Genomic DNA, 24154 nt, shown 5'->3' on the forward strand with positions numbered 1-24154 from the left:
AAGGTGTTTGGAGGTAAATTATGCAAATTTGAAAATTGTAGTTTGATCAGGAACAGAGGCCAAAGTCATCGTTTATTCTAAAATCTTGACTAAAATGTTTGTTCTGTCATAATTGCTCTTCAGTTATTTCATTTAAAAGTCTTTATAACACCTTCTTTATAATGAAAACACTACTTTACAGTCTAATTTCAGTTAAATATGTGAACTTTTTGGGGAAGAAAATGAGAGTGAATTATATCAGAATTCGCCTACTTTCGGAAAATAAGTCACAGTTAAACGCTTATAAAGATCTAGAGTCGAAATAATAAATGCGCGACTTCTTCTGGGAAAAACTTTCATTGTCATGGACAGACGAAATAATCTAAAACAAACATGAGGAAGGAATGGCGAGATGCTATTCCATTTTCAATGGAAGAAAACATAATTTGCATAAATTATGATTTTTTCTCAATTCCGTCTGTGACTTCTGTGGGAAGCGCGCGAGGGAGGCTTATTGTTCGCGAGTCGCGGAGTTATGCAAGTGCGGCGATCGAGGTGAAGGTTAAGGCATTTTACAGCCACACTTTTTCCCTCTCTGGATCATTTCCACCACAGCGCCTGAAACTGCCATTTGATTGCACTCCGTGGCCAGACACAACAAAGCATCGTGAGATTTCCAACCTCTATTAATTCTTCGGATTGCGTATCGATTTTTCCCTGCCTTTGTTTTGCGCCATTTGGTTCGGATCATCTGTTCCTCTCGCCCCAAACATAATTTCACCTCCGCCATTGACGGCTGTCCAGACACTCAGTGACCAAATTTCTGTGGCCAAGTTCATCGACTCTCTCGTCCTTTGTCTGCCTGTAAATTTTAATAAAGCCCCGTAATTATTTCCTGACACTGTAATGAATCAATCTGATTGGATGGATTACAAAAATATTCCTTCGCCGGAGTTGAAAATATCCTGATATATTTAATTCCGCGCCGTTCGCGTGGGAGGCTTTTATTCTCTCGCGCGCTTCTCGCCATGAATTAATAAATCATGCACATCACTCTTGGCGTATTCGTCACATTGAGCGCACTGCGGAGGATATCGTGGCGAAAATCTTTGCGGAAAGCCATCCGAAAATGGCAAAGTGCAGCTCTTTGTCATTTTGCTGACAGAGGAGAAAATCCATAAGTCGTCACTTCATATTCTTCATATTTAATGGGACGAATTCCATTATTGGAGAGTTTGTATTGATTAAAATTTCTCCTCTCGTATGAGAAGTTGTCAATGGAGGCAAAAATCATACAGAAAAGTTATAATAAATACGAAAGACTGGAACGCCATTAACATTCTCGCGGGCACCGTTAGTCCGCGGAGATCCAATCAATTGAAATTTCTCCAGCAGCACGCAGAGACTTCCTCGAGCGACTCTCCCTACCAAGAGCGCGCTTGTCTCTTCTTCGATTTATGATTGGGAAATGTCACCTGAGGAATTGGTAATCAGTCGGAGGAGGTCATCAATGTCCCACCATTTCGCTGAGAGATCCAACATTGGCGCAACGCTCGCTCTCTTCGACGTCAACATCCAGAGTTGCGTTGGTTTACCCATTTATTGTTGGTGTATTCTTCATCAATGCGTTCCAATTTTATATAAAATTTGATAAAATTTGAACAAAGCATATTTAATTTGTTTATATTAATCAAATTATGACGTGGAAATGTTGGTAAGTTGGTTAACTTATCGACACTTATCGACTCAAAATGCCTGAAATTTACTTTTTAACACAATTTTAGGAGGAAAAATAGGATTTATATTAACCCATATGGACTAATTAGTTCTTAAATTGTTGATTTTAACCATTTTCCCTCTTTAATTGTGTTAAAACTTAAAAGCTAGTGGAGACGCTTAAATCTTCAAAATCTATTTTTGAGGTTATGTTTCATTTTAGTGCATTTTCTAACCAAATCATTGGAGGAAACTCGAAATTTTCTGCCCAATTTGTTGAAAGAAAGATCATTTAAGAAGCAAGTGTTGTAAATACTTCTCAATTCTCAACACTTCCGCTGCGCTGTACACCACTTCAGGCCATATTTGACAGTCTCCATCTCGCCAGGCGAAGGTCTAAGTGGAATTGAGAGTGTTTAATGGGCAAAAGTCGTTTCTCGTGTTCCTCAATCGGGCGCACAATGAGGCAGTAAAAAGATGAGGTGGAAAAGAGAGTCATTTGCATTAAACAAGAGTCCAATGAATTGATTTGATTATCTCTCAATCCATTTTATTTGTCCCTCTCTTTGCATCTCATGTGAAGAAACCCAACGCGTCCACCGCGACCGATCGTCACCAGCCATTTTCCATCCAATTTTGTTACATCGGAGTGATGAGCATACGAAATCGTGAATTCCATCACATAATAAATTTCAAGATACTTTATGTGGACTTATTGTCAAGCTTTTGGTGATGCAAAAGAGGAGAAAACCAGAAGATCGTGATTCCAATTCACTCCCTGCTCCATCGCTTCATTGATATTCACGGCGAATGATCTCTCGCCAGTCGTTGGAGGCTCCCTCGCTCTCTCTCCGCGGCTGCTGGTCTTGGCTACTGTCGCCTCCTCCGGGCGCAGATCTCTCGCGCTCCGCCACAAGGGCCCCGAGAATGTTGAGGATCTCTTGGGGATCCTCTTTCTTCCTTTTGAGCTCAATATCAAGGCGAAACGCATCACTTTGTCTGACTTTGCTTTTTTGAAGAATATTTTTGAGCAAAAAATATAAATATAAATGACGAGATTAATTGATACAACAAGACTTGTTCAATGCTCAAAAAATACTTTTCAAGCAGCGCTTTCGATTCATGACGTCACAATTCCCTGAAAACGCTTCAATTGCCAAAGTGGCGTACAGATTTCCGCCCACTGTCTCTCCCTTGTTCGCGGGCGTCTTTGGACGAATCTCGAATTGTTGACGGCGGCGTCACAGCGCAACTCTGGCGATGGAGAGAGAATCCGAGATGACTGGGCGGAGTCTGAGCGATAAATGAAGCCGAGCAAGTTGGAATGTTTCCAATCGGACGACCAAGATTGTCATCCCCGGATGAGGCAACAAAATGAAGGCGAGTCGGTCGATTTCCAACATCATGTGCAGAAAAGCCGGTGAAACGCGTCTCGGGGCAAATCGAGAGCGACCTTCTCTCGTCTGCATGTCCATGGCGAAATCACTGGTGCAATTGATGTCAAGCTGGAATTGCGAGGCTCGAGAAGAGAGGCATCAATTGCCGATGAAATTACTGGGCTCTCATCCGATGGAGAAATGTTATTAGCATCGATGGCGACAGTCAGTGATGCATTTCGCCTTCTGTGGAGAATAATTATAAGTCATTTCGGCTGCACGGTCTCGAGAGTTTCGCCGCTCCGACTTCTCAATGCACAGATCAGCGTGATTTCTGATCAGCCCAGCTGAAAGAGGTCAAAAATTAATCGTTTCATTGAGAAGATTAATTCAACTTCTTGTTAAGTTAATTTTGCACTTCTCTCCATCGATTCTTTGCTAAATCAATTTGCTTGAAAGGCAGTTTTTCTTCCTTTTCTACAAATGTAGACAATTGAAGCATTTTCTCTTACTTTAGAAGACTCAATTCGCTCATCTCACTTCAGGCGCCACCTGGGCGCTAGAGGTGAAACCACGCAGATGGCGCTGGCATCGCAGAGGGCAAAATCGTGGATTTTCCAGTGTTGCCAGCGGCGAATGTTGTTTTGTCAAAGTTGACAGCACGTCATTCGATTTTGGTGCCGTCGCTGTGTTAAAAGACCAATTTTCGCGTGAATTTCCCACTCAATCGACCCCGTGCAAATCCAAATCCGCGGTGAAAGTGTTATTGCCGGCATTGCTGTGGTGATTGTGGGTGTTGTGGGCTGATAAGCGTTCGAATTTGCCGCCAAACTGGTCAGTGAGTTTCAATGGACGTCAAAAACAACCAATCAAATCCAATGGCGGCGCTTATGGCAAATTTCATTGGAGCTTCGGACAACTGACAATTTTTCTATTGGTTTATAACTGTGCCGATCATCCCCATTGGTTTTTGAAACCCCAAAAACTCACGATTTTACCACGTGCTTCACGTACGCTGCACTCAGACTGTTTACACATGCACTCATTCATTTCTCACGCAGCATCGCATTGCAAGTGAATTCTCAGTGTTTCCCATCCGCCAGCCAACTTCTTTGCCTTCCTCGCGCGCTCTTTCACGCCGCGCGGAGGCGGCTTGGCGTGCCTTTGGCTGCTCTGCCGGTGCCTGTGCGGCGCCCAGGAGGACTTCCAGGCCCACGAGCAAGGCAGAGGATGTCATACGTGCTGCTGAAGAGGTGAGCAAGGGCCCAAAGAAGGCAGCCACGGCGTGTTTACGCATCTTTTTTGCGGGTGTCGTCACTCCTTAAGAGGGGATCCACTCAACCGAGACACGCGAAGGTGTCTCGAATAAGAAACTCCGCGCGCTTAGACTGAGTCGCGGCAGAAGATTTGAGATTCTCCGCGGAGGAAAGCGTGTGTTTCTTCGAATGTCTCAGTGTTCAAAGACTGTCTAAATTTCCTGAGGGAAAAGGAATTATTAATTTGACTTTCAATTCAGTCATTTTTGCAGAAAACATTTTGTTCACAAGAAATGAAAAATTCTTTTCAATTTGAGATTTGGAAAGTTTCTCGCTCAATTCCAATAGTTGTGATTATTTGTGGCATTCAAAAAATTGGCTAAAAGATGAAAAGGGTGCAATTGAGTCATTCTGCATCTTCATTGTGTGCTCATAATTGTCCAAAACATGCATTTTTGTGGGCAAACAAACATTTTTTCTTCCGGCAAAGAGATTTTTTCCTGGGTTGGCGTCCTGGTTGTAGTTATCCCGCTTATCCAATTAATTTTTATCCGCATTGCAGCGAAGACATGAGCCAAGACGCTCAGGAGGCCGGCGCGAGTGGCGCGGCGGGCAGCGGCTCTGGGGATGAGAACAACGCGGCGAGCGGCGCAGAGAGCGAGGCGCTGACGACGCTGAACAGCTTCTGGCCCATCATCAATGAGGAGGTGAAGCGCATCAAGACGGTGGACGCGAAGAATCAGAATCTGCCGCTGGCCAGGATAAAGAAGATCATGAAGCTGGACGAGGACGTGAAGATGATCTCGGCCGAGGCGCCGCTGCTGTTCGCCAAGGCGTCGGAGATCTTCATCCACGAGCTGACGCTGCGCGCGTGGGTTTACACGGAGGACAACAAGCGACGCACGCTGCAGCGCAGCGACATCGCGATGGCGATCTCGCGCTACGATCAGTTCGACTTCCTCATCGACATCGTGCCGCGCGAGGAGATCAAGCTGATCAAGAAGGACAGCGAGTTCAAGACCACGAGCAACTGTGATCAAGGCAACCAGATTCAGTACTACTTCCAACTGGCGCAGCAACATCAGCAGGCGCTGCAGGGCCAGGCGCCTGCGCCGGCGCAGATTCAGGTGCAGACGTCGACGCCCGTGACGCTGGGTGGCATGCCCAACAACATCATCGTCACGTCGCCCACGGCGGCGCCGCAGGGCGCACAGGCGCCCGCCACCAACGCCATGATCGTGAACAACGTGCCGCAGCAGAATCAGCCGCTGCAGGTGCTGCAGCAGATCGTGACGCCCACGGGCGAGATTCAGCACATCCAGGTGAGTTTTCCTCGCCGCTGATGCGCACGAGTTGCCCTCATTCTATTCCTTATTGCTTAAGAGCAGAGAATCTGTCTTTAACCGTCCAATTTTCTCTCCCTTTCATTGCTTTTCTTAAGTGTTATTTAACCAAATCAATATTAATATCAATATTTGACTCCGAAGCAGAAAATAAGGACACATAATGCTCTGTTTATTGGTCAAGAACAGGATCAAAAATGAATTTTTGCTTTTTCCTAGTTTATGGGACTTCTTGACGCTGTAAGAAGTCAAAATCGTCCTTTTTAAGTAGAAGAAATTGAAAAATTTACCTTAAAACCTTTCAATAATCAACGCCACAAAGCATAAAAAATATTAAGTCCAAGTTATTTGGATAAAATCAATCGTGAAAGAGATTTTGAAGGAATTTCTTCAACTACTTGTTGCTTAATAGTCCTTCAATTGACACAGAAAGCCTCAAAGCGTTGGAAATCTTTCGGGATAAATTGACTAATGCATTCACTCTTCCGCAGATTCCGCTGTCTCCGTCGCAACTGAACCTGATCCGGATGCAGAGTGGCGCGCAGCAGCAGCCCATCATCATCCAGACGGCGTCGCCGCAGCAGCAGGCGGGCCAGCCGCAGATCCTCCAGTTGGGACAGCCCGTGTCGCAGCCGCAAGTGTCGGCGTCGCCGATGTTCATCAACGCCAGCGCGACGACGGCGACGGCGGGCTCGTCGACGGAAGGGTAGCATCAGCTGATCGTGATGGGGCCTTCCTATGCGGCCGGCCGATAGCGGCGGAGGGGAAGTGTGAGGCTCAAGAAGTCGATGCCATTCAAGTGGTTAAAACTCTGTCACCTGTTTCTCATATTAATGACTGTAGTTCGTAAGGAAGTGTATATTTTGTAAGGTAGTTGATTAGAAGCCGAAAGGAGTGATTTTGATTGGGGCTTTGAGGGGCGCGGAAGTGGGAGTGGGAAAAATCAAGTGACTTTTGATGAATTCAAGGAGCCCGAAGTAATCAAAGGACAAACACTCCTTGAATTGAGGCGCGTTTGCATTGAAGATTTCTGCAAAAGACACACATTTAGTGTGCCTGATCGATGTTGTCGTATATTTGATAAGATTCAGGAATAAGTGAGCAATAAAATTGATTGAGAGAAAAGGACACGATTTTCTCAATTACAAATTACACTTTATTGAACATTCACGATTTCGCGGCTTCAGAATTATACAAATTAATACTACACAAAGCATTAAGATAGAGGCGGAAAATGACTCGACGGCTCAGTTGCGAATGCCTGTGCCGTAATTGGCGCCGCCGGCCTTGTTCAGGGCATCCCGGAAGGCGTCGAGATCCAGGTCGGACTGCGATTCCGCCTGGAGTTCCACAGCGAAGTTCTGCAAAACACGAGAAAGAAGAAATGTTGTGAATTTGGCAGCTGAGAAAGCGAGAAAGTGTCTTACGTTGATCACATCTTTGATGACTGCCTTGTCTGTGGACATTTTGGCACGCTGCAGGACGCCCACGTTCGGCCCGATCCAGGTGAGCAGGAGGAATTTGCGCCTCTTGGACATCTCGTCGCCCATCTGCACGCGCAGGTAGCCGAAGGCACGCTCGCCGTCCGTGAATTGTCCCTTGAACTCATCGAAGTCCGTGCCAGACGCCGTGTGCATGATGCGCACGCCGTCGTATTTGAAGACACACCAGTCGCTGTCCGACAGATCTGACCGCACGTCTTCGTAGGCCTCGCGAATGGATTCCTTGTCCAGGGATGTTGACATTGGCATCTACAATTAAACACAGAGAGAATCTTCAGAATCTGGCTGCCGGTGAACGATCTCAGCTGAACTCTCTCCAGCTTCTGGTTCTATTTAAAGATTGATGATCAGACAACAAAGAATCGGAAGCGAAGGTGCAGCCAAGGGAGAGATATTACGGGCTGAAGAGATGTACAGATCAGAAGTGGAGTCTTAGGAAGTGGAAGAAAGTTTCTTTCTTAACAAATGTGACGAATATTCTTCCCTATAAATAGATTATTTTAGGTATTTTAAGTGGTCTACAGTTTGTGATTGTCTCTCCCTTGGATACGGCAATAGTTGATGCAAATTGCGGGAATTCACTTCGTATTATTGCAATCATCATAAAACACCTTATCGGCAATTGCCGGGACTTTCCCTTCGCGCGCGCACGAGAGTAATTCCGGTCAAATTGACGCGGCAGCAGATAAAAGAAATCATAATTGATTTGATGAGGAGATTCTCGGTGAAATTTGGGAGAAACTCATATGCTTTTCCGCACCAAGATAATCCCTCAATTCACTCAAAAAGTCTTTCCCTCGATGGGTGAATATGCGGTGTTTTTACTTCTTAATTGCCGGCGCAGAAACAATAAAAAAAATCTCTCTGATAAGATTATTTTCGCCAGCAAATTTCCCCAGAAACAGAGTCTTGTGGAGTGAATGTCTTGTGGCCGAGATAAAGCCATGAGAGAGCAGTGTTGACGAAGAAACACTCCTCGCAGTGCAAATCGATAACCATATTACTTCATCGCTTCCCCAATAATTCAAGACGTTGTATCACAATTATTTCCAGCTCATTTTCAATGGCTTTTGCACGCGCGATGAGTGAGAAATGTTGGTAGGAAAAGTGAAAAGTGAGCAACACGATGAAGAGTTTCAGGCTAAAATTAAACCCCGAAAGGAGGGTGCAAAATCCCCATCTAATTTGCAATGCCAAAGACAAAGAAAAACTTCCCACGAACCGTTGAACTCCACAGCAAAGACAAGCCATTTGGTCAATGTTCCGCCATGCGAGAGCGATAAATCCATCGGCAATGATTTGGTGGAATTGTCAGCAAACAGTTCTTCTCTCATTGAGGACAACTTCGCGACGTCGCGTGAAGTGTTTTATTGGCGAGACTCTCTCGACATTGTGTGGCTGTTTGTGCATGAAGAAATGCAATATCGGAACGATTTTTATCGCCCTATTGAGATTTCTGCAGCCACTTCCCATTCAGACGCACTTTATTGCCGCGTTTTGAGGTGAAACCAGATATAGATGAATGGCCACACGTGCTCTATTGGCCACTCCGCAAGTCATTAGTTATAGTTTACATTTTACAGGTTTTACACGCTCAAAGCACGGCATTTACTATTCAGTTAGATTTCCTCGCGGAATAACATTAATTGACTCGTCTTCCGGAAGTTCTCTTGAGATTTTCTTGCATTCAGTGCAATAAAATGAAACTTTGTAGCGTGCCAATAAAACACTTGTGATCCCTGAGAGTCCTTTAAATTTAATTGCGTCAACCTTCAACCCGACAATTGACTTTCACCCCTCTCACGATTAATGCTCGCAGAGGTGAATAAATCCTCCCTGATTCACCGTGACACTGGCGAAGGGTTGAAGAGTTGTTGTTTGGACTTAAGGGAGAAATAATTGACTTAGCCTCTGAACATTTATTCGTATAAATTTATCGCAGAGGAATGTGTCAAGGGGGAAATGATTATGGTGAATCTTAGCATAATTAACACAGTTTGCCATTGAAAGTTTGTGGTCTTCATCACATTTCATTCATTCTTGTGCCAGGAATTGCAAATTATACCAGCTTAGGCGCAATAATGAATGAATTTTGTGTTTATTTAGTAACGAAATTAGTTTTAAATTCATAACATAACCTAGAATATTGTCTCATATTGTCCATAAGATTTCATTGAAGGTTGAAATTCAACATTATTATATCTCCCCCTTGAATTGAGAAGTTGTTTTCTGCACAAACCAACGACCTTGGCTAGTTTCCACAGAAGCGAGTGTGTCAAGAAGAAAACTTCATGCTCTTCATTGTGTACAAAATGCCCTTTGGAATATTATGCAAATCACTTGAATAAATCAAACTTTCCCAGAGGGTCATTAAGTGTTTATCGCACGGATCCCTAAACTTGATGGCTATCTTCCCTTCGTATCTGTTAAATGAGTTTCATTAGTTCAAGCAAAATATGGGCGAATTTTCACCTCATGTGGCACACAAGAAATGGGAGATAAAACCTCTGTTTTTTGTGACTTTCCAACAGACTCGTGAATAATTTATTGAGTCAACTGTTGGAGAATGAACACTTTGCGATAATATCTCTAATTGAATTAGAACGCTTTTCAGTTGGGAGGTTTTTTTCCTCTTCACCCAATTCTAGCGGACTTGATTAGAGAGTTTATCTGGTGGTTGGCTTTCCTCTCTTTGTCGAGATAGAGAATTAATAAGCCGCGTAACACTTGGATTTGAAGTGTTATCCAAAGAGAGAGAGAGAGAGAGAGAGAGAAAGAGAAATATTGGTACTGCATTATCAAGAGAGGAGAAAATGAGTGAAAGATAAGGTTTTTTTTTCATCCTTTCTCCGGCGACTTTTTCTGACTTTGTGTGTATTTTTAGAGATGTTCTGCTCTGAGCTTAAAGTCATTAACATTTCCTTATTTAGGAAGTGTGCGATTATATTCGGCTGATGCAGTGTGAGTGTGAAATTTCAACTGACATCCATACAAGTCTTTTATATGAGTCACGAGTGTTTTATTGCGAAAAAAGAGTGACTAAGAGTGTGAGCGTCTGTCTATAGAGTCTAATTTTTTTAATGCCCAGATAAAAGCTTTACGCAGAGACGATAAAATACAACTCCACTCATTTTTCCCTCCGCCTCAGAACGCGCGGAAATTGTGGGAATGTGAAGAATTTTTTGTCCATATTTCTTGCACCTGGCGGTGAAAATGTGGAAAGTCGAGATGTTGAAATAGCCGCAGAGGTTACGAGATCATCAAAAGTGTATCTTCATTAGTGCAAAAGAAGCGCACAAGTCAGTTTTTTTTTGCTGTCCGCCTTTTGTCGAGGTAACTGAACTTGAGAATTGTCGGAGAGTTTTCCCATTGATTTGCTTTTGGCATTAATGAAGCTACAATATCGAGAGATGCAACACAACTCTGCGGCGTTGCGGAGGTCAAATGCAGATGATACTGGAAAAAATCCCCCGTGCAAACTCACACCATAAATATCGCAATGAAATTTAAGAATGGTGGCAAAGAGGAGAGCTCGAAAAAATCTGCAGCGCCAAAACCGGTTGAAGTGCGCGATGATGAAGGAAGGTGAGATCAATGGTTGATGGCGGAGAAAACGCGCCTGGGAGGAAATTAACTTCACGTGAATTATTTTTGGCAATGTGTCTTGTTTTTGGGAAAGCCAGTGAATGGCCGGAGTTGATTTAGGGACCCGGCAATAGAGTTCTCAATCATCCCGGGGAAGAGGTGGCTCATTGTGTGCAGAAGTTCGTGAGAGACTCTTGCTCAGGAGTTCGCTAGATCGTGAAAAAATGTTCCATCCCAGTTTTCGACTTGGCAATTTTTTCAATTTTGCTCTTGAAATGTAATTTTACCGTAGACTTTAATTGGACAAGGTAGAGACACTGCGCAAGGTGCTTCGGAGGCACACGCAATGTTTTCTCTTCTTTCACGACAAGACATGAAGAGCTGAGGTCATAATTGTTCTAATGCCTTCAGAATTTGATAGAATAATCTCTAGAAAATGAGTATTTAATTGATAAAATCAAACAAGATGCGTAGCATAAATGATTTTAATTTATAGTTAAGTTAGAATTACTAAATTTGAGATCATATCTTAAAATGGAATATAGGTCAGTTAAGTGTGCGATCTTATGTCTAGAATTAGATTAAAGAGCTAAAATGACTCAGAATCTAATCCTGGGATTCTTTTAAGGGCCTACAACTGATGAAGGGAGACTTTGCAATAGATATATCGATCTGTGAGGCAGATTGTGTCTAGTCTGAGCGCCTTGATCCATGATTTGTACATCCGAAAAAATGTGAAAGAAGCAAGAAATCCCGCAGAGGTTTAATTAACATTGTCAAGAGAGGGAGAGAGAAAATAATACAACAGTAAAGCCTGACTTTTGGACAATCTCTCCCTCTCTCTCTCTCTCTCTCTCTCGCCATTTCCTGACAAAGCAAAGACAGAACCACACTTGATGTCTATCATGAAGTTCTCTTGGTAATTCCCATCTGGGAATCTGTAGGAAATTATGAAATTCCACACACTTTTTCACCTGCAGCAACAGCGCGTTTTCTGTGGGGTTGAGAAAACCGCGCGATCTCAAGGTGATTAATCCTACCATATGGTGCCTCTCGTTGTGGCATCGGAATATATTGTATTTCAGTGGATTCAAATATTTACCTTTTTTGGCTTTGTCTCCACAATTTGCTCAATTTCCATCACGTCAGACATTATTTTTTCGGGTCGATATGGTGCGATATATCCAATTTGAGTCACACACTGCGCGGCCACAGCTTTCGCGAAAATATCAGCTCTGCACACTCGAGAACGCGGCGGGGTGAATGTATGGAGCGCACCGGCAAATTCGTGGCCAGAAGCGATAGAGCGCCAAAACTCTCCGGGAGAAGAGAAGACCTTGTGCACTTGGCGGATGGGAGGCAACTGATCGCGCTCGGGGCCCACAAAGTGCCTTCCAGTGTGTATCCACTTGCACTGTGTGCGCCCCGGCCGAGCGTGTGTGCGGCAGAGGAATTATTTTGAGTCCGCAAGAGATTATTTTGTGTTCATGAGAGTCATCATAAAAATTATATTGGGGGCCTCTTGTGCTGTGTTTCACTTTTGGGTGGCGGCTGGAGTTCATCTCTCTTTCTCTCTTCGCTTTTCGCTATGGAATATCAAAAGGAACAATACACTCTTTTATGCCTCCAACACTCCAACGGAATGTCTTTTCTCCTCGCACTTCCTCCGCTGCACACACTCTCAATGCCTGTGGATATCAATTGCTTTCTGTCTCTCTGTGCCCGATCTTATCGTGGATCTCACATTTTTTGTCCAGTCGAAGAATCGTGTCACCGCACTTTATAACATCACAAAATTCACAATTGAAGCAATTAATATTAGAAGGAGAGGATTCAAAAGCACACACACACACACACTCGCACACGCAGGCCTTTCGCGAAGAAGAAGAAACCTTGCGCGAAGGCGCAGATATTGGCGTAATGCTGGATTTAACCCTCGACAAGGCTCTTTTTGAGTAAAGAGAATCGAAAGCGACTCTGAGAGCTGCTTAATTCACGTTCTTCTTTCATATAAAGTGTCTTTAGCTTCACAGAAATCATAAAGAAATGGAATTTTCACAATTCTTTTCAGTTTAAGATTGACCAAGGGGGAGATATTATTGTCTGAAGTGCTGTACAACTCAGAAGGAGTACTTCAGAAGTGGAGGTGTTTCAAAATTTCTGTTCAGAAAGCCATTTATAAACCAATTTATATATTTTTTTGATAAAAAATGAATTTCTCTCAATTTATATTAAAAAAAGTAATCAAAGTTATTTTCTAGGTTATGTGACTAATTAATGGAAGACTTAGAAGAAAAATAACTACCAAAAACATCAATACTAACGATCAAAATAAAATGTTGTTCAAATTTAAATAATATCCATTTTAAGAGCCTTCTCACCAAATTTTGAGTTGAAATCTTTAGTTTTCAGCTTAAAAGAAAAAATTCCAGAAAAATTATTTAAAGCAGTTTTTGTGTCACAATTTCGTAAGACGATCGAGAATATTTTTAAATTCTAGAAGAGTTTGAGAAGTGCAGAAAGTCTTGAATAAACCCAATGAAATATCTTTCCAGAGGAGAGGAAAAGATTGGAAATGGGGAACAGGGACAGAGAATTGTTCAATATATTCGTCCCACTAATTCTTAAAGGGGTTAACATTCTAGCCTTACTGATAACTTACAAAGCATAGAAAAAATACAGACAATTTCGGTAATTTAGTTTATCTTACAATACTTGTTTTTCTTTCATTTTGCGCATATGCAAATTATGCAGATTAAGTGGAAGAAAGTTACGACTTTGTTTAGAAGACCTACTCAGCGAACACGCGCCAGAATCACTCTGCATATTATCTGTTGAGGAGATCTGTGCATAGGAATTGGCCAAAAGTGTTCATCTTCATCTCTTGGCCTTCTTTGCCCTGACGTTGAAGATCATCGTGGCTCTTTTTCGCCCATCAATTTGCACGCGATTGAGGCGCTTCACTTTCGTAATTCACAAACGCTCCGCAACAAATTGATCCGCAGCAAAGGTGAACGCGCGTTATCAGGCGCTGATAAATAAATTCTGCTCTCCAATTAAATTATTTACAATGCAATTTGATAGCGAAACTCAAACAAGATATGTGTGCTCTTGAATGGGGGAATTAACCACCAGAGAAAGAGGGAGAGAGAGAAGTTGTGAAATGTTGCCGGGAATTGTGAATTTGATCACATTTGTTCGCATACAGCGGATTAATACATTGAGGATATATACAATGCAGTTCCTCTGCATGACAATAATGTGATTAATTTCGTGTGAGACGAAAAATTTATGAGGCACGAACGATTTAATGTGGATATTTTTGCTTCTCAGAGACACATTTTTCAGACCGGTACTGCGATCCAAAGAAAGGGGGGCTTGTAAAATCACAGTGAGAGAGAGCGAGAGAGAGAGATTGTCGTGTGAATCGAGGAAGTGTACAGAAGAGTGTGGAATTAATAGTGCTACTCGCTGTGTAAATGATATTTTTCTCACAAATGTTCTGACTCTCTGGAAATTGTGCGATTTTGGCAAGAACTTCAAGACACACTGCGAATGCCCGCGTTGGTGAAGTTATTGCGCTGGAAATAAGAGCACGTCTTTATGTATTCCTAACTGTCTTTTCACGGTCAATTTTCCCCATCGTCTTCGCCACAGGTATATCAAAAGAGATTGAGAAGAGTGTGCAAAGTGTTATTGAGAGTCTCGAAAAAAAAAAGAAAAATGAAAAGAAATTCGATAGAGCAATTAATTTCACATATTGCCTCTTAATGCCTAATTACAATTCATTACCTTTTATTTCACTTAAAATGTACTTTATTTACTTTATCTCTTCGCTTGTGTTTTCCATTTTGTTCCAAAAGTTTTCTTACAAGACTTGAGCTTGAAATTGTACAAAAAGGTTTTTATGGTTATAATTATTCCATCTTTTTTTTCATCTTCTTCTTCTGCATGTTCCATCGCCTCTTTAATAGATTTCAAATTCACCTCTTCTTCTTCCCTCTCTCGCGAGATGTTTCAACCATCGGCAAATACATTCACAAGTGCGAAGAGAGAGAAAAAAATGGTGTTGTTTTGTGCATTTTCAAAAAGCCATCATCATAATTCACTTCTCCGCGCACCAAAGAGGGGAGAATAAGAAAGAATATAATCACTACATGATACAAGCAGTTGAGAAAAAAAGTTTAATTGTGGGAATAATAGAAAATTTGTCTATTTTAAATGGTTTCTCTCCACAGCGAGAACCTTCTTATTCCGGATGATTGGCGCTCTGTGGCTATTCAATAAAATGTGAAGCGAGAAAAGAAGCTCGCCGGATCATAAAGTCTAAAATTACTGATCACAAATGAAGTATAGTTTCCACTGTATTTCCTTCTCCACCTTAGCAATTAATGTTTTGTTGATAAAGTATTCTTGGATAGCTCGCTAAATGACTAATTGAGTGTTGCATTTGGATTAGTGTACGAGAATCCCTGGAATTGATCTTGGGCCATCGATTGCAGAATCTCCTTGTCGATCGGTGTCAGCCTCACGCGTTCCTTGGTGAAAGTCTTATCGAAGTATTGTGTGTCCAGTGGATGCCGCTGTGTGATAAGATCGGGTAAGAAATTAATCACACAATTGAGGTGTCAATGGAAAGGCAGGGATTTACCACTTGAGGCTTAAATGGTGGCTCCAGTTCGCGCTTCTCCAGTCTATCCCAGTTGATTTGAAAGAAGAACTGATGATACGTGATGTCACCCATGGGACAGAAATTTGATCCTAATCTGATACTGGCATCTTTCTCTAACAGCTGTCAAAGGCAAAGGCATGCGCATTAGTGGAGATAATGAGATTAAATTCTCAAGCCACTTTGTCTCTTACAGCTTTGAGAATGTTGTTGGCTTCTTTGGATATGTAACCCGGAATCCATGGAACTTCGTTGCAAATTGACCAGAAGAGCTCATCTTCATCGCAACCGCTGAATGGTGACTGGCCTATGAGCATCTCATACAGGAGAACGCCGAAAGACCACCAATCGACAGCTTGATTGTACTTCTGACCCTGAATAGAGCGTAAGAGAGAGAGAGAGAGAGAGAGAGAATGTCATAGATCAGGGGATAATTAATACTGTTGATCGTTAAAGTGTTATCAATCAGTGGCATAATGAATATGGCTGTGATCGCCCTTCAAGATGCTCATTGGTGTGAATTTTCTTAAAGTTCTGAGAGTTCTGAGAATATGAAGTGATGGAAAAATGAATGAACATTTTCCCACAAAAACTACAGTAGATTCAGAGTAAAGCATTCATCTTCTTGAGGCTGCTCAATAAAGGGTGAAAGGGTGTATTTACCTTTATGATTTCGGGTGCCATGTAATCTGGTGTGCCGCAGAAACTATCAGCCGTTCGATCCAGATAAATCTGCAATTTGCACATGCCAAAATCCGCGATCCGGACATGTCCATCGAAATCCAAGAGAACGTTGTCCAACTTCAAGTCTCTTCAAATTGGAAGATAGAAGTTTAGCGAGATGCTTTATCTTTAAGGGATGATTGTGATTCACTTACCTGTAGATGATGCCTTTCTTGTGGAGAAATTTCAGTCCGGAAATGATTTCCGCGGCGTAAAATCGCGCCCTCACTTCGGGAAATCTTCCACTTTGCTGAATGTGAAACATCAGATCACCTCCATTCAGGTACTCCATCACGAAGAATAAGTGACTCTGAAGCAGAGACGGAGAATCGCCATGAGTTAGGCAAGTTGATAGATTGCACACAATTCAATTAATTGAAGTTACAACGTTTGACTTTAGGGCAATGTCGCAATTCTTTTCCTCTGTTTTGTGTGTAAAAAAGACCCAGTCTTTTGCGATGGGGTTTCCTCACTTCGAGGAGATTCATGGCGCGCGCGAGAGAGAGAAAATCATGCAATCTGGTTGGATCTAGACGATCTAGACCACGGTCACACACTCACTCTCAGTTCAATCATTAAATAACTAATTATACTCATCAAACAATTAAATGATTCGCTGCGCAGCACCGGCCAAAAATATCTCAATAATTCATTTGTATTTCCTGTCCGACACACGACATTTGAGCTTCGCGTGTGTCTGGCGTAGAGAAACACTGTGCCGGAATTGAGATATTACCTCGGTTTGAAATGTGCAGAAGAGGTGACACAAGTAGGGATGCTTTGTGCCCAGCGCGAGGACCTTCCGCTCGATCAGTGTGCACTCCACGTCATCGTCCTCCAGCACCACGTCCTTCTTCAGACACTTCACCGCGTAGTAGAACTCTGTGTTCCGCAGCTCGGCCAGCAACACCTGCCGGAGATTGGCAAAAAGTGGATGAGAAATGACTCACTTTGAGCTGATCTTGCTTTACCTTGCCGAAGCTCCCTTTGCCCAGCACAGCCAGAAAGTGAAAGTCCTCCACGGCGTACTTCCGGAAGCGCGGAATTGACGTGGCAGGAGCCGTAATTCGTCCAGAGCGTTGAAACTGTGCATATGTGTAGGATGTTTCTGTGTTGTTTGTTTGGCCCAAAAGAAGAATAACAAGGCAGTTATAATTTAGTGAAATTTGCCAAATTTTACATAACCCAAAATACAACCAAGTTAATCATTGAACTCATGATCGGTTAGAAATTTCTGTTACATCTTCGAGAAAGAAGACTACAAAGCAAATAGTTTTCAATCAAATTCACTTCTATTTCGAGGTGAAATGCAAGGTAACTTTGTCGCTGTGAGGAAACTGAACTGTTCAGCATAATGATCAGCTGAGCGGCGCAGTTCAATTCACTCACCGTGTGAATGTTGAGTGAGAGAGAGAGAGAGAGAGAAAAAGAAAGAAATAAAGAATTGCGGTGTGAAATAAAATGCACATATTTTGGCACTTTTTTCCACCATCGCCACACAGAAGAAAAGGCGTTTTTTAGTTTGGTTGAAGAGGAGGTAAATTCTTTTCGGGAATTGAAAAATTTATGTGAAAGACTGTTGAAATAGCAAGGCTAATAAACAAAAGAAAAGCCACATGCAAGATATTCATTTTATCAAGGATTTATTTAAATTTGTCTCCCACTCTCGCGCGTTCGACGCTTTTACTTTCAATAGCACCCATTTTCTCTACTCAATAAGTATAATTTCCATATGTCTTTTTGCATTCTCATGAAAGAAAATAACAGATAAAGAGAAAGAGAGAGATAAAAACCAGTAGAAAAAGAAGAACACATTTGATTTTTTTTCTTGTGGATAAGTAAAAATAGAAATTATGAAGCGATAAAGAGAAGAAATTTGAGAAGTGTAAAAGCTCAAGAAGGACGAATCAATAGATTTCGCTTGTTGCTTTTGGGGTGAGGAATTATAATAAAAACAAGTGAGAAATCATTCTTTTTGGTATTCACCTAAGTCTTCGGAATCATGAGTTGAATCAATTTTAAATGCTGGATTGTGACTCGGAGGCGTGCTGGGTGAATCTCGTGCTTCGTGAGCGCCTGACGAAGAGATACAACAGGTGAAAAGATAACCACAGACATTTTCCCCCTTTTTTCCTGCCAAAACAACTTTTTCCCCCCGAAAAGCTCATCCGCAACTCCGTCGTGAGTTGCGCTGGGGCGAAAATCACTTGATGGACTTTCCCGTGATATGATTGAGTGCTGATGTATGTAAAAGCTGACGGTATTTTCACATTAAAATGTAAACTTTGTCTGATGTTATAAATAGATTTGTGCCACCGGTCAAAACCACCCACGATATTAAATAAATTTCACTCAGCCCAGCAATATGAATTTCCTTGTGGAGTGAAATAGTGGACCGAGAGGCAATATTTCCTCCTCAAATCATTGAAAATCATTGATTGGGATGTTTTGCTGTGTTAATTGACATGGAAAATTGTGTGTTCTTCCCATCGAAGACACTATAAATGCTTAATGTACACAATAATACCTCGTCGAACTGATGCTAGAGCTTCCACAATTAATTTTTGATTAACGCCACACAAATTCGCAGTTAATTTTTCACACTTTTTGTGACAATTCACATCACAGTCTGTGCCATTTGGCGCGTAATGTGCGCAAACACCATGATGAAAAGAGAGAAAGAAAAAAAGACGGTTTATTTTTACGAGAGGATATTCGAGATCATAAAAAACATTGTCAGATTGAGATAACGCAGAGAGTGAGAGACAGTATTTGATTAACTCCTCAAGAGACGCTTTGGCTTATTCCATATAAACTCCTCTGAATGTTTTTCCTCCTTTTTCTGCCGCACGACAAAATGCGCGCGAGCTTTTCCGTCGCCCAAAAGGCGAATTTGGATAAAGTAAATAGCGATAAATATGTCAGCAATAATTAAATAAGCATGAAATTGCAAGAGTGAATTTCATTGAAGTTCGGATTACGTGAATGAAGATGGGTTAATTTATGGCTTAATTAAAGACATTGAAAAGATATGACATGTGCAAAAACATGCAGATCGACTGCACAATTTTGTTGCATAATATATATAAAATGACAGTAATTCTACATTGTGTGCAGTGATTTGCATGAGTGAAAATGTGAACATTCGCGGAAATTCGATAGATATCCAAAATAGAAAAACATCCTCGTAATTTCTGGCGATTAGAAAATGCTGCGAAGGAGAACTTTTTGAAGAGTTCTTCAAGTATTCATAAAATTCTGATCAGCCCTAAAGAGTTTAATCTCTCCCTAAATTCCTCGCTCTTAAATGGTACTTATTTACTCTGAATTGAATACTATGTCTCAGAAATTGCCCAACAAGAATGAAAGTGATTTGAGGTATTTTAAAATTGCATCTCCCAAAATAAAAGGTACTTTTTTTAGCGCGAATTCCTCAAGTGTGGAAGTGCCTTTGCTTGACTCAACTCGCTGCGCAAGAACTAAGGTCAACTACTCAGCAATCACACATCGATCAATTGCCAAATCGCAATATTTTGTGTGTAAATAACGCCATTTAATTTCGCTCCTTCAATCATCATTGCCGAGACGCGCTTCTCAATGTGTCATGACGATGATATGAAGAACGCATTTGCGCTTGTTTATGCCACAGAGTGCAATTTAATTGGCATGTCAAATGCGCTGGAGGTGAAATTGGGTCTAAATTAAATTGATGACACGTCGGCGAGGGTGGTAGGAATTGGCATATACTGTCAACATGTTTTTCCCACTGCGCGGGGAGAGAAGAAGGAGAGCTTGGAAGAATCTCAAGAGCTTGGCATGTGTGAACCTCTGGCGATTGATATGCACAAGACCAGAAAAAGAGTAATTTTAACTCAGTGTGGAATTCAGTGAGATAACAGATCTCATGATGGAAACACTTGCAATATTGCGTAGTTCAATGAAGAGACAACAATTGAGCTTTTCAATACATATACAAAAGAAATGATTCGATGGCGAAAGCATGGGCGATTGTGAGGCTCTTACCGAGCATCTGCTTTGGGCTGGACGGCGCTGTTCCGCCCTCGAAGCCCGAGTCATTGCTGCAGGTACTCATCCGCACGTCCTTGCTGGCGTAGAGATTGAGCTTGTGGTCCGGCGGCGACGGGCAGTCGAAGAACTCATCGCCCGAGCTGGAGCTGGGCGAGCTGTCGTCGCTGTCGCTGCCGCTAGACAGATCGGATTCGTCGCTGGAGTAGTAGTCCAGCTGCTTCTTCTTCTTCTGCAGCGGTCTGGGGGTGGCGTACAGCACCTTCGTGGCCTTCTCGTCCACCGTGAACAGCTTCTTCTTGTTGTGCTCCGGACTGAACTTCATGCATTTCTGCGGATTGAAGCCGCCCTTCTTTTCCGCGGTCTTCTTCCTGTGACCCTTCTTCTCTTGCGGCTTCACCTCTTCCACCGGCTCAGCCTCCGGCTCCACCTCTGGCTCCTTCTTGCCCTCTGAGAGTGAATTCGACGATGAGACGCTTGTTTGGGGGTCATTTGATTGGGGCTCAATCGTTTGGGGTTCGATTGCTTGGGGTTCTGGTTCTGGATTATCATCGTGCTCACCGATTCTCTTAGTCACGACCACACCATTCTTCTTCACCACCTTCTTCACTATAATTATCTTTTTCTTCACCACCTTCACGGGTGGCTTCTCACTGCCATTCACTTGGGGCGACTCTGGCGGCATGTCGGCTGCCTTCTCGCCTTTCTCATCACTTTTGGGGCCCGTATCACTTTCCTTCGCACTCACGGATGGCACTTCGACTGGCTTTGCGGCTCCCAGGCAATTTCGAGCACCATCAACTTCAATCGCCATCGATTTCTCCGACTGATCGTGGTCGAGTGATAATTCATTTAAATTGCTGAATGTTGGGAACTTTGAGATCTTGCCAGAATGCGATTTAAAAATATTCACCTCCTTGTCTTTACATGTGGTGATCTCTTCGTGATCATTCAATGTGCTCTCGCGGGCGCTCGCTGCATTTGCCATTGAGGCACAGCGCGCCTCCCCCGTTGGCGTCACGTCTTCTGAGGTATTGGCCTCTGCGGCAGGCGACGCGGCACAATTTTCCCGTGGAACTTCCTCATTGCCCGCCGCGGCACTCTCGCCGGCGCTCTTGGCACTCGCGCGTCTCTCCGCCTTGGCTGCCGGCCGCTGCCCAGGACTCGCGCCTCCTGGCACGTCCCGCGTGGAGTTCCTCTCCGCGCGATCAGTGCTCTTGGTGTGATCGCGAGATGGCTGCGATGATGGCTCAGGTGACTTGGCCGCTGGCCCATTTGGTATTTTTAGTGGTGCCCGCATCGTTAATTTTTCACATTCTTTTTCTTGCTTTATTTTTACAGTATCCACAGATGTCACTGTTTGGGCATTATCACGATTCTTCGGCAATGTTTTTCCTTTCTTTGACGCACTTGCGCCTCGCGCCTTCGCCGCAGCCTCAATCTCACTCTCCCACCCCGCATCGACGGCCCCATTGTTGGGCGATGAGTGTACTTTTGCGTCAGTTGAGGATTCACTTTGACTTGGTTTAGAAACCTTCACCGAATTTTCACCGCGGTCAACAGGTGCTAAAATAGATGCACTCTTCTCTTCACTCTCAATCGTGAGCGAGCGCTTCTCCACAATCACCGGCTGCGGTGCCTCTCTGGGAATTATCTCAGCCATCTGGCTCTGCTCAGCTTCCTCCTGGAATGCTTTCAGCATCTCAACGCGACGCTCCTTGATCTCCTGCTGCCTCTTGTTGCAGTACACCGTCTCCCTCATGCCACTCCAAATGTCCTCCTGCGGTTCCGCCTTCTTCTCCACTGGCTTCTTTGTCTTTTTCTTGGGCAGTTTCACCACGTGATCCTCAATGTGCTCCACCACGGCGGTGAGTTTCTTCTTCACCTTGATCGGGGTGGAGTTCTCCACTTCCTGTGCCTCCTCCTCCGCCTGCACGATCCTCGGTTTCACGCTGTCTGTGAGTTTGGGTTCATCAACACCCACAGAGCAGGTGATCTTGTGCTTGATTTTCTTGTTCTTGTGTTTGGACTCATGGTTGTCGTCTAAATGCCTCTCGAGAATGCAGTGCAGAGTTCCGGAAGCTGACTTGGTCACCTTATTCACGGCTATGACCTCCTCCTGCTCCCTGATTAGGGAGGCCTTCCGCCTCAACTCCCCAGCATTCAAATCGTCCACCGACTCCAGCTTGTCCGACGAGATGTCCTGGCAAATGTCGTGGAAGCTCGGGCGTCTCTCCTCAAGCCTCGCACCCTGCGGGATGCAGTCGAAGGTGAAGAAATCCGCCGCCTGGGCGGCGGGCAGTCGCGGCGGCGACTTGTCCTGGCGCTCGTGCTTGATCAGATGACGCTCGAGCAGCCGCTCGCCGGGGGACTTCTTGGGCGGCTCTTTAGGCTTCGGCGAGAGTTCATCGCCAAAATTATCGCGCCACGTCTTCTTGATTGGTGGGTCCGTGGGTGTAGCCGGTGGCACTTCAGCTAGCCTTGGCTTTTGGGTCTCCTCTTTAGCGATCTTTGGCGATTTTCGCCCACTTTTGGCACGCATCGTTGATATCCGAACAACTGTGCGATCCCTCTTAATTGGCTTCTTGATCTCGGAATTATCATCTTGATCGCAGCGCGGCATAAAGGGCGATTGGTCGGTATTTTGCGCGGCTTCTGCACGATCCTTGGCGGCGGAAGAGGCTGAATCAGAGCCATAAATGATGTTCTTCTTGATCGAATTGCGATTGTACCGTGACGCCGAGACGTCGATATCAGCCGTATTGATGGGAATCGGGCGCGGCGCGGTGTACTTGGGCGAGATGTGCATCGAGAGCTTCGGAGAATTGATCCTGGTTAGGGAGGAAAGCCCCGTGGGGCGGCGCGAGGACGCGTAGGGCGCTTCGGAGATGGTGGAGAGAATCGGCGTGTACCTGCTGGACGAGTAGGTGGTGCGCGGCGGCAGGATGGGCGCGTAGCCGCCCGTGAGAGCGCGCGTGTAGCCCGCGAAGCTGGCATAGGGCGGCGGGTTGATGTAGGGGTTGATGAGCGGCGGCCCCGCGCCGTAGTAGAACGACAAGTCCGAATAGTACGGCATTGTTGCAATTCAGCGCGTGCTTCCGTCTTTTTCACTTCGCCTTACGCAATGAATCACTTCATGACGCTATAGTTCAAGGTCCAAAACAGAGAGATTCTTCCCCAATCGTCACCCAAAAGCCCAACACAGGTTTGCGCCGCTTTTTCACAAAAAAAGAGAAGCGCCTCAGAAGTATGTATATAATAAGTTTATTTTTGCAAAATACTTTTCCTCTTTTTTATCTCCCGTTCTGCTTCTCTCTCGCGCTTCTCTTTTGCTCAAAATACATCCAATTGACGCTTACAGATCGCGACTTATTGGCACCCGATCAAAATATAACGTACTTTAGTTGAAAATTATAGGACAATTTTAGATCATTATGTCCATATGAATTATTGCAACAGCTGATTCGATAATAGCTCGCGATTAGCTTTCCTGCTCTGCCTATTAACGCGACACTGCAAGGATATTTATTTCACTTTCTCCGCGCACTCAAATTAATCCTTTGATCTGTCTGGAAGCGAGAACGAGGACAACTTCAAAGGACGACCAGCGATTTGGTGCGTGAAGAGAGATCTCGAAATGGTGGAGAGAAATTCCACCTCTTCACAGCCGAGAATAAAATTAGTGTGAAAATTCAGAACCGGCACTTTTCGCGTATTTTCACAGACTGAGGCCAATAGGAAATTGAAAAGGAGGAAAATGCTGTGAAAAGTCTAGAGTGTCTGCTCAAGAAAATATTCGCCTTCTCATCTTGTATGCCTCTTGAGCCCATTCGGCATGACCAGGAAAGAGATGAAGAGCGCACAACACACACAAGTGTGACTGATCTTTTGCCATTTCGTGTGTGTCCAAGTGCTTTTGTCAGTGAAATATCGCGCGTTCGTTCGCTCGCGCGGGGAAAATTGGGGGGAAAAAGAAGAA

At 43.7% G+C, this 24154-nt stretch overlaps 3 protein-coding genes across 6 annotated transcripts; 1 reads left to right on the forward strand and 2 right to left on the reverse strand.

The window, feature by feature from the left end:
* Positions 1-3752: 3752 nt before the first annotated feature.
* Positions 3753-6790, forward strand: LOC132261667 (nuclear transcription factor Y subunit gamma). 3 transcript variants are annotated; one of them, XM_059760591.1, is made up of 3 exons: positions 3753-3905; positions 4890-5649; positions 6162-6790. In XM_059760591.1, exons 2-3 carry the CDS (start codon positions 4897-4899, stop codon positions 6378-6380), a joined length of 972 nt encoding a protein of 323 aa, XP_059616574.1. In that variant the 5' UTR covers positions 3753-3905; positions 4890-4896; the 3' UTR covers positions 6381-6790. The 3 variants fall into 3 exon arrangements, with proteins under 3 accessions (XP_059616574.1, XP_059616566.1, XP_059616555.1); XM_059760583.1 differs by lacking the exon at positions 3753-3905 and adding an exon at positions 3943-4324; XM_059760572.1 differs by lacking the exon at positions 3753-3905 and having other exon boundaries at positions 4710-5649.
* Positions 6791-6811: 21 nt separating this feature from the next.
* On the reverse strand, positions 6812-12140 carry LOC132261684 (coactosin-like protein). Its single transcript, XM_059760604.1, has 3 exons — positions 11860-12140; positions 7098-7421; positions 6812-7031 (listed from the first exon to the last, which is right to left on the reverse strand). The coding sequence occupies exons 1-3, from the start codon at positions 11908-11910 to the stop codon at positions 6918-6920; spliced, it is 489 nt and encodes a 162-aa protein (XP_059616587.1). The 5' UTR covers positions 11911-12140; the 3' UTR covers positions 6812-6917.
* A 1070-nt stretch (positions 12141-13210) lies between these two features.
* Positions 13211-23852, reverse strand: LOC132261755 (uncharacterized). 2 transcript variants are annotated; one of them, XM_059760709.1, is made up of 10 exons: positions 20737-23852; positions 20173-20625; positions 18136-18225; positions 17121-17257; positions 16886-17059; positions 16305-16459; positions 16090-16237; positions 15621-15800; positions 15409-15549; positions 13211-15340 (listed from the first exon to the last, which is right to left on the reverse strand). In XM_059760709.1, the coding sequence occupies exons 1-10, from the start codon at positions 23249-23251 to the stop codon at positions 15191-15193; spliced, it is 4143 nt and encodes a 1380-aa protein (XP_059616692.1). In that variant the 5' UTR covers positions 23252-23852; the 3' UTR covers positions 13211-15190. The 2 variants fall into 2 exon arrangements, with proteins under 2 accessions (XP_059616692.1, XP_059616702.1); XM_059760719.1 differs by lacking the exon at positions 18136-18225.
* Between the last annotated feature and the right edge of the window lie 302 nt (positions 23853-24154).

Source organism: Phlebotomus argentipes, unplaced genomic scaffold (genome assembly GCF_947086385.1).
Source record: "Phlebotomus argentipes unplaced genomic scaffold, Phlebotomus argentipes genome assembly contig_46, whole genome shotgun sequence".
NCBI lineage: Eukaryota > Metazoa > Arthropoda > Insecta > Diptera > Psychodidae > Phlebotomus > Phlebotomus argentipes.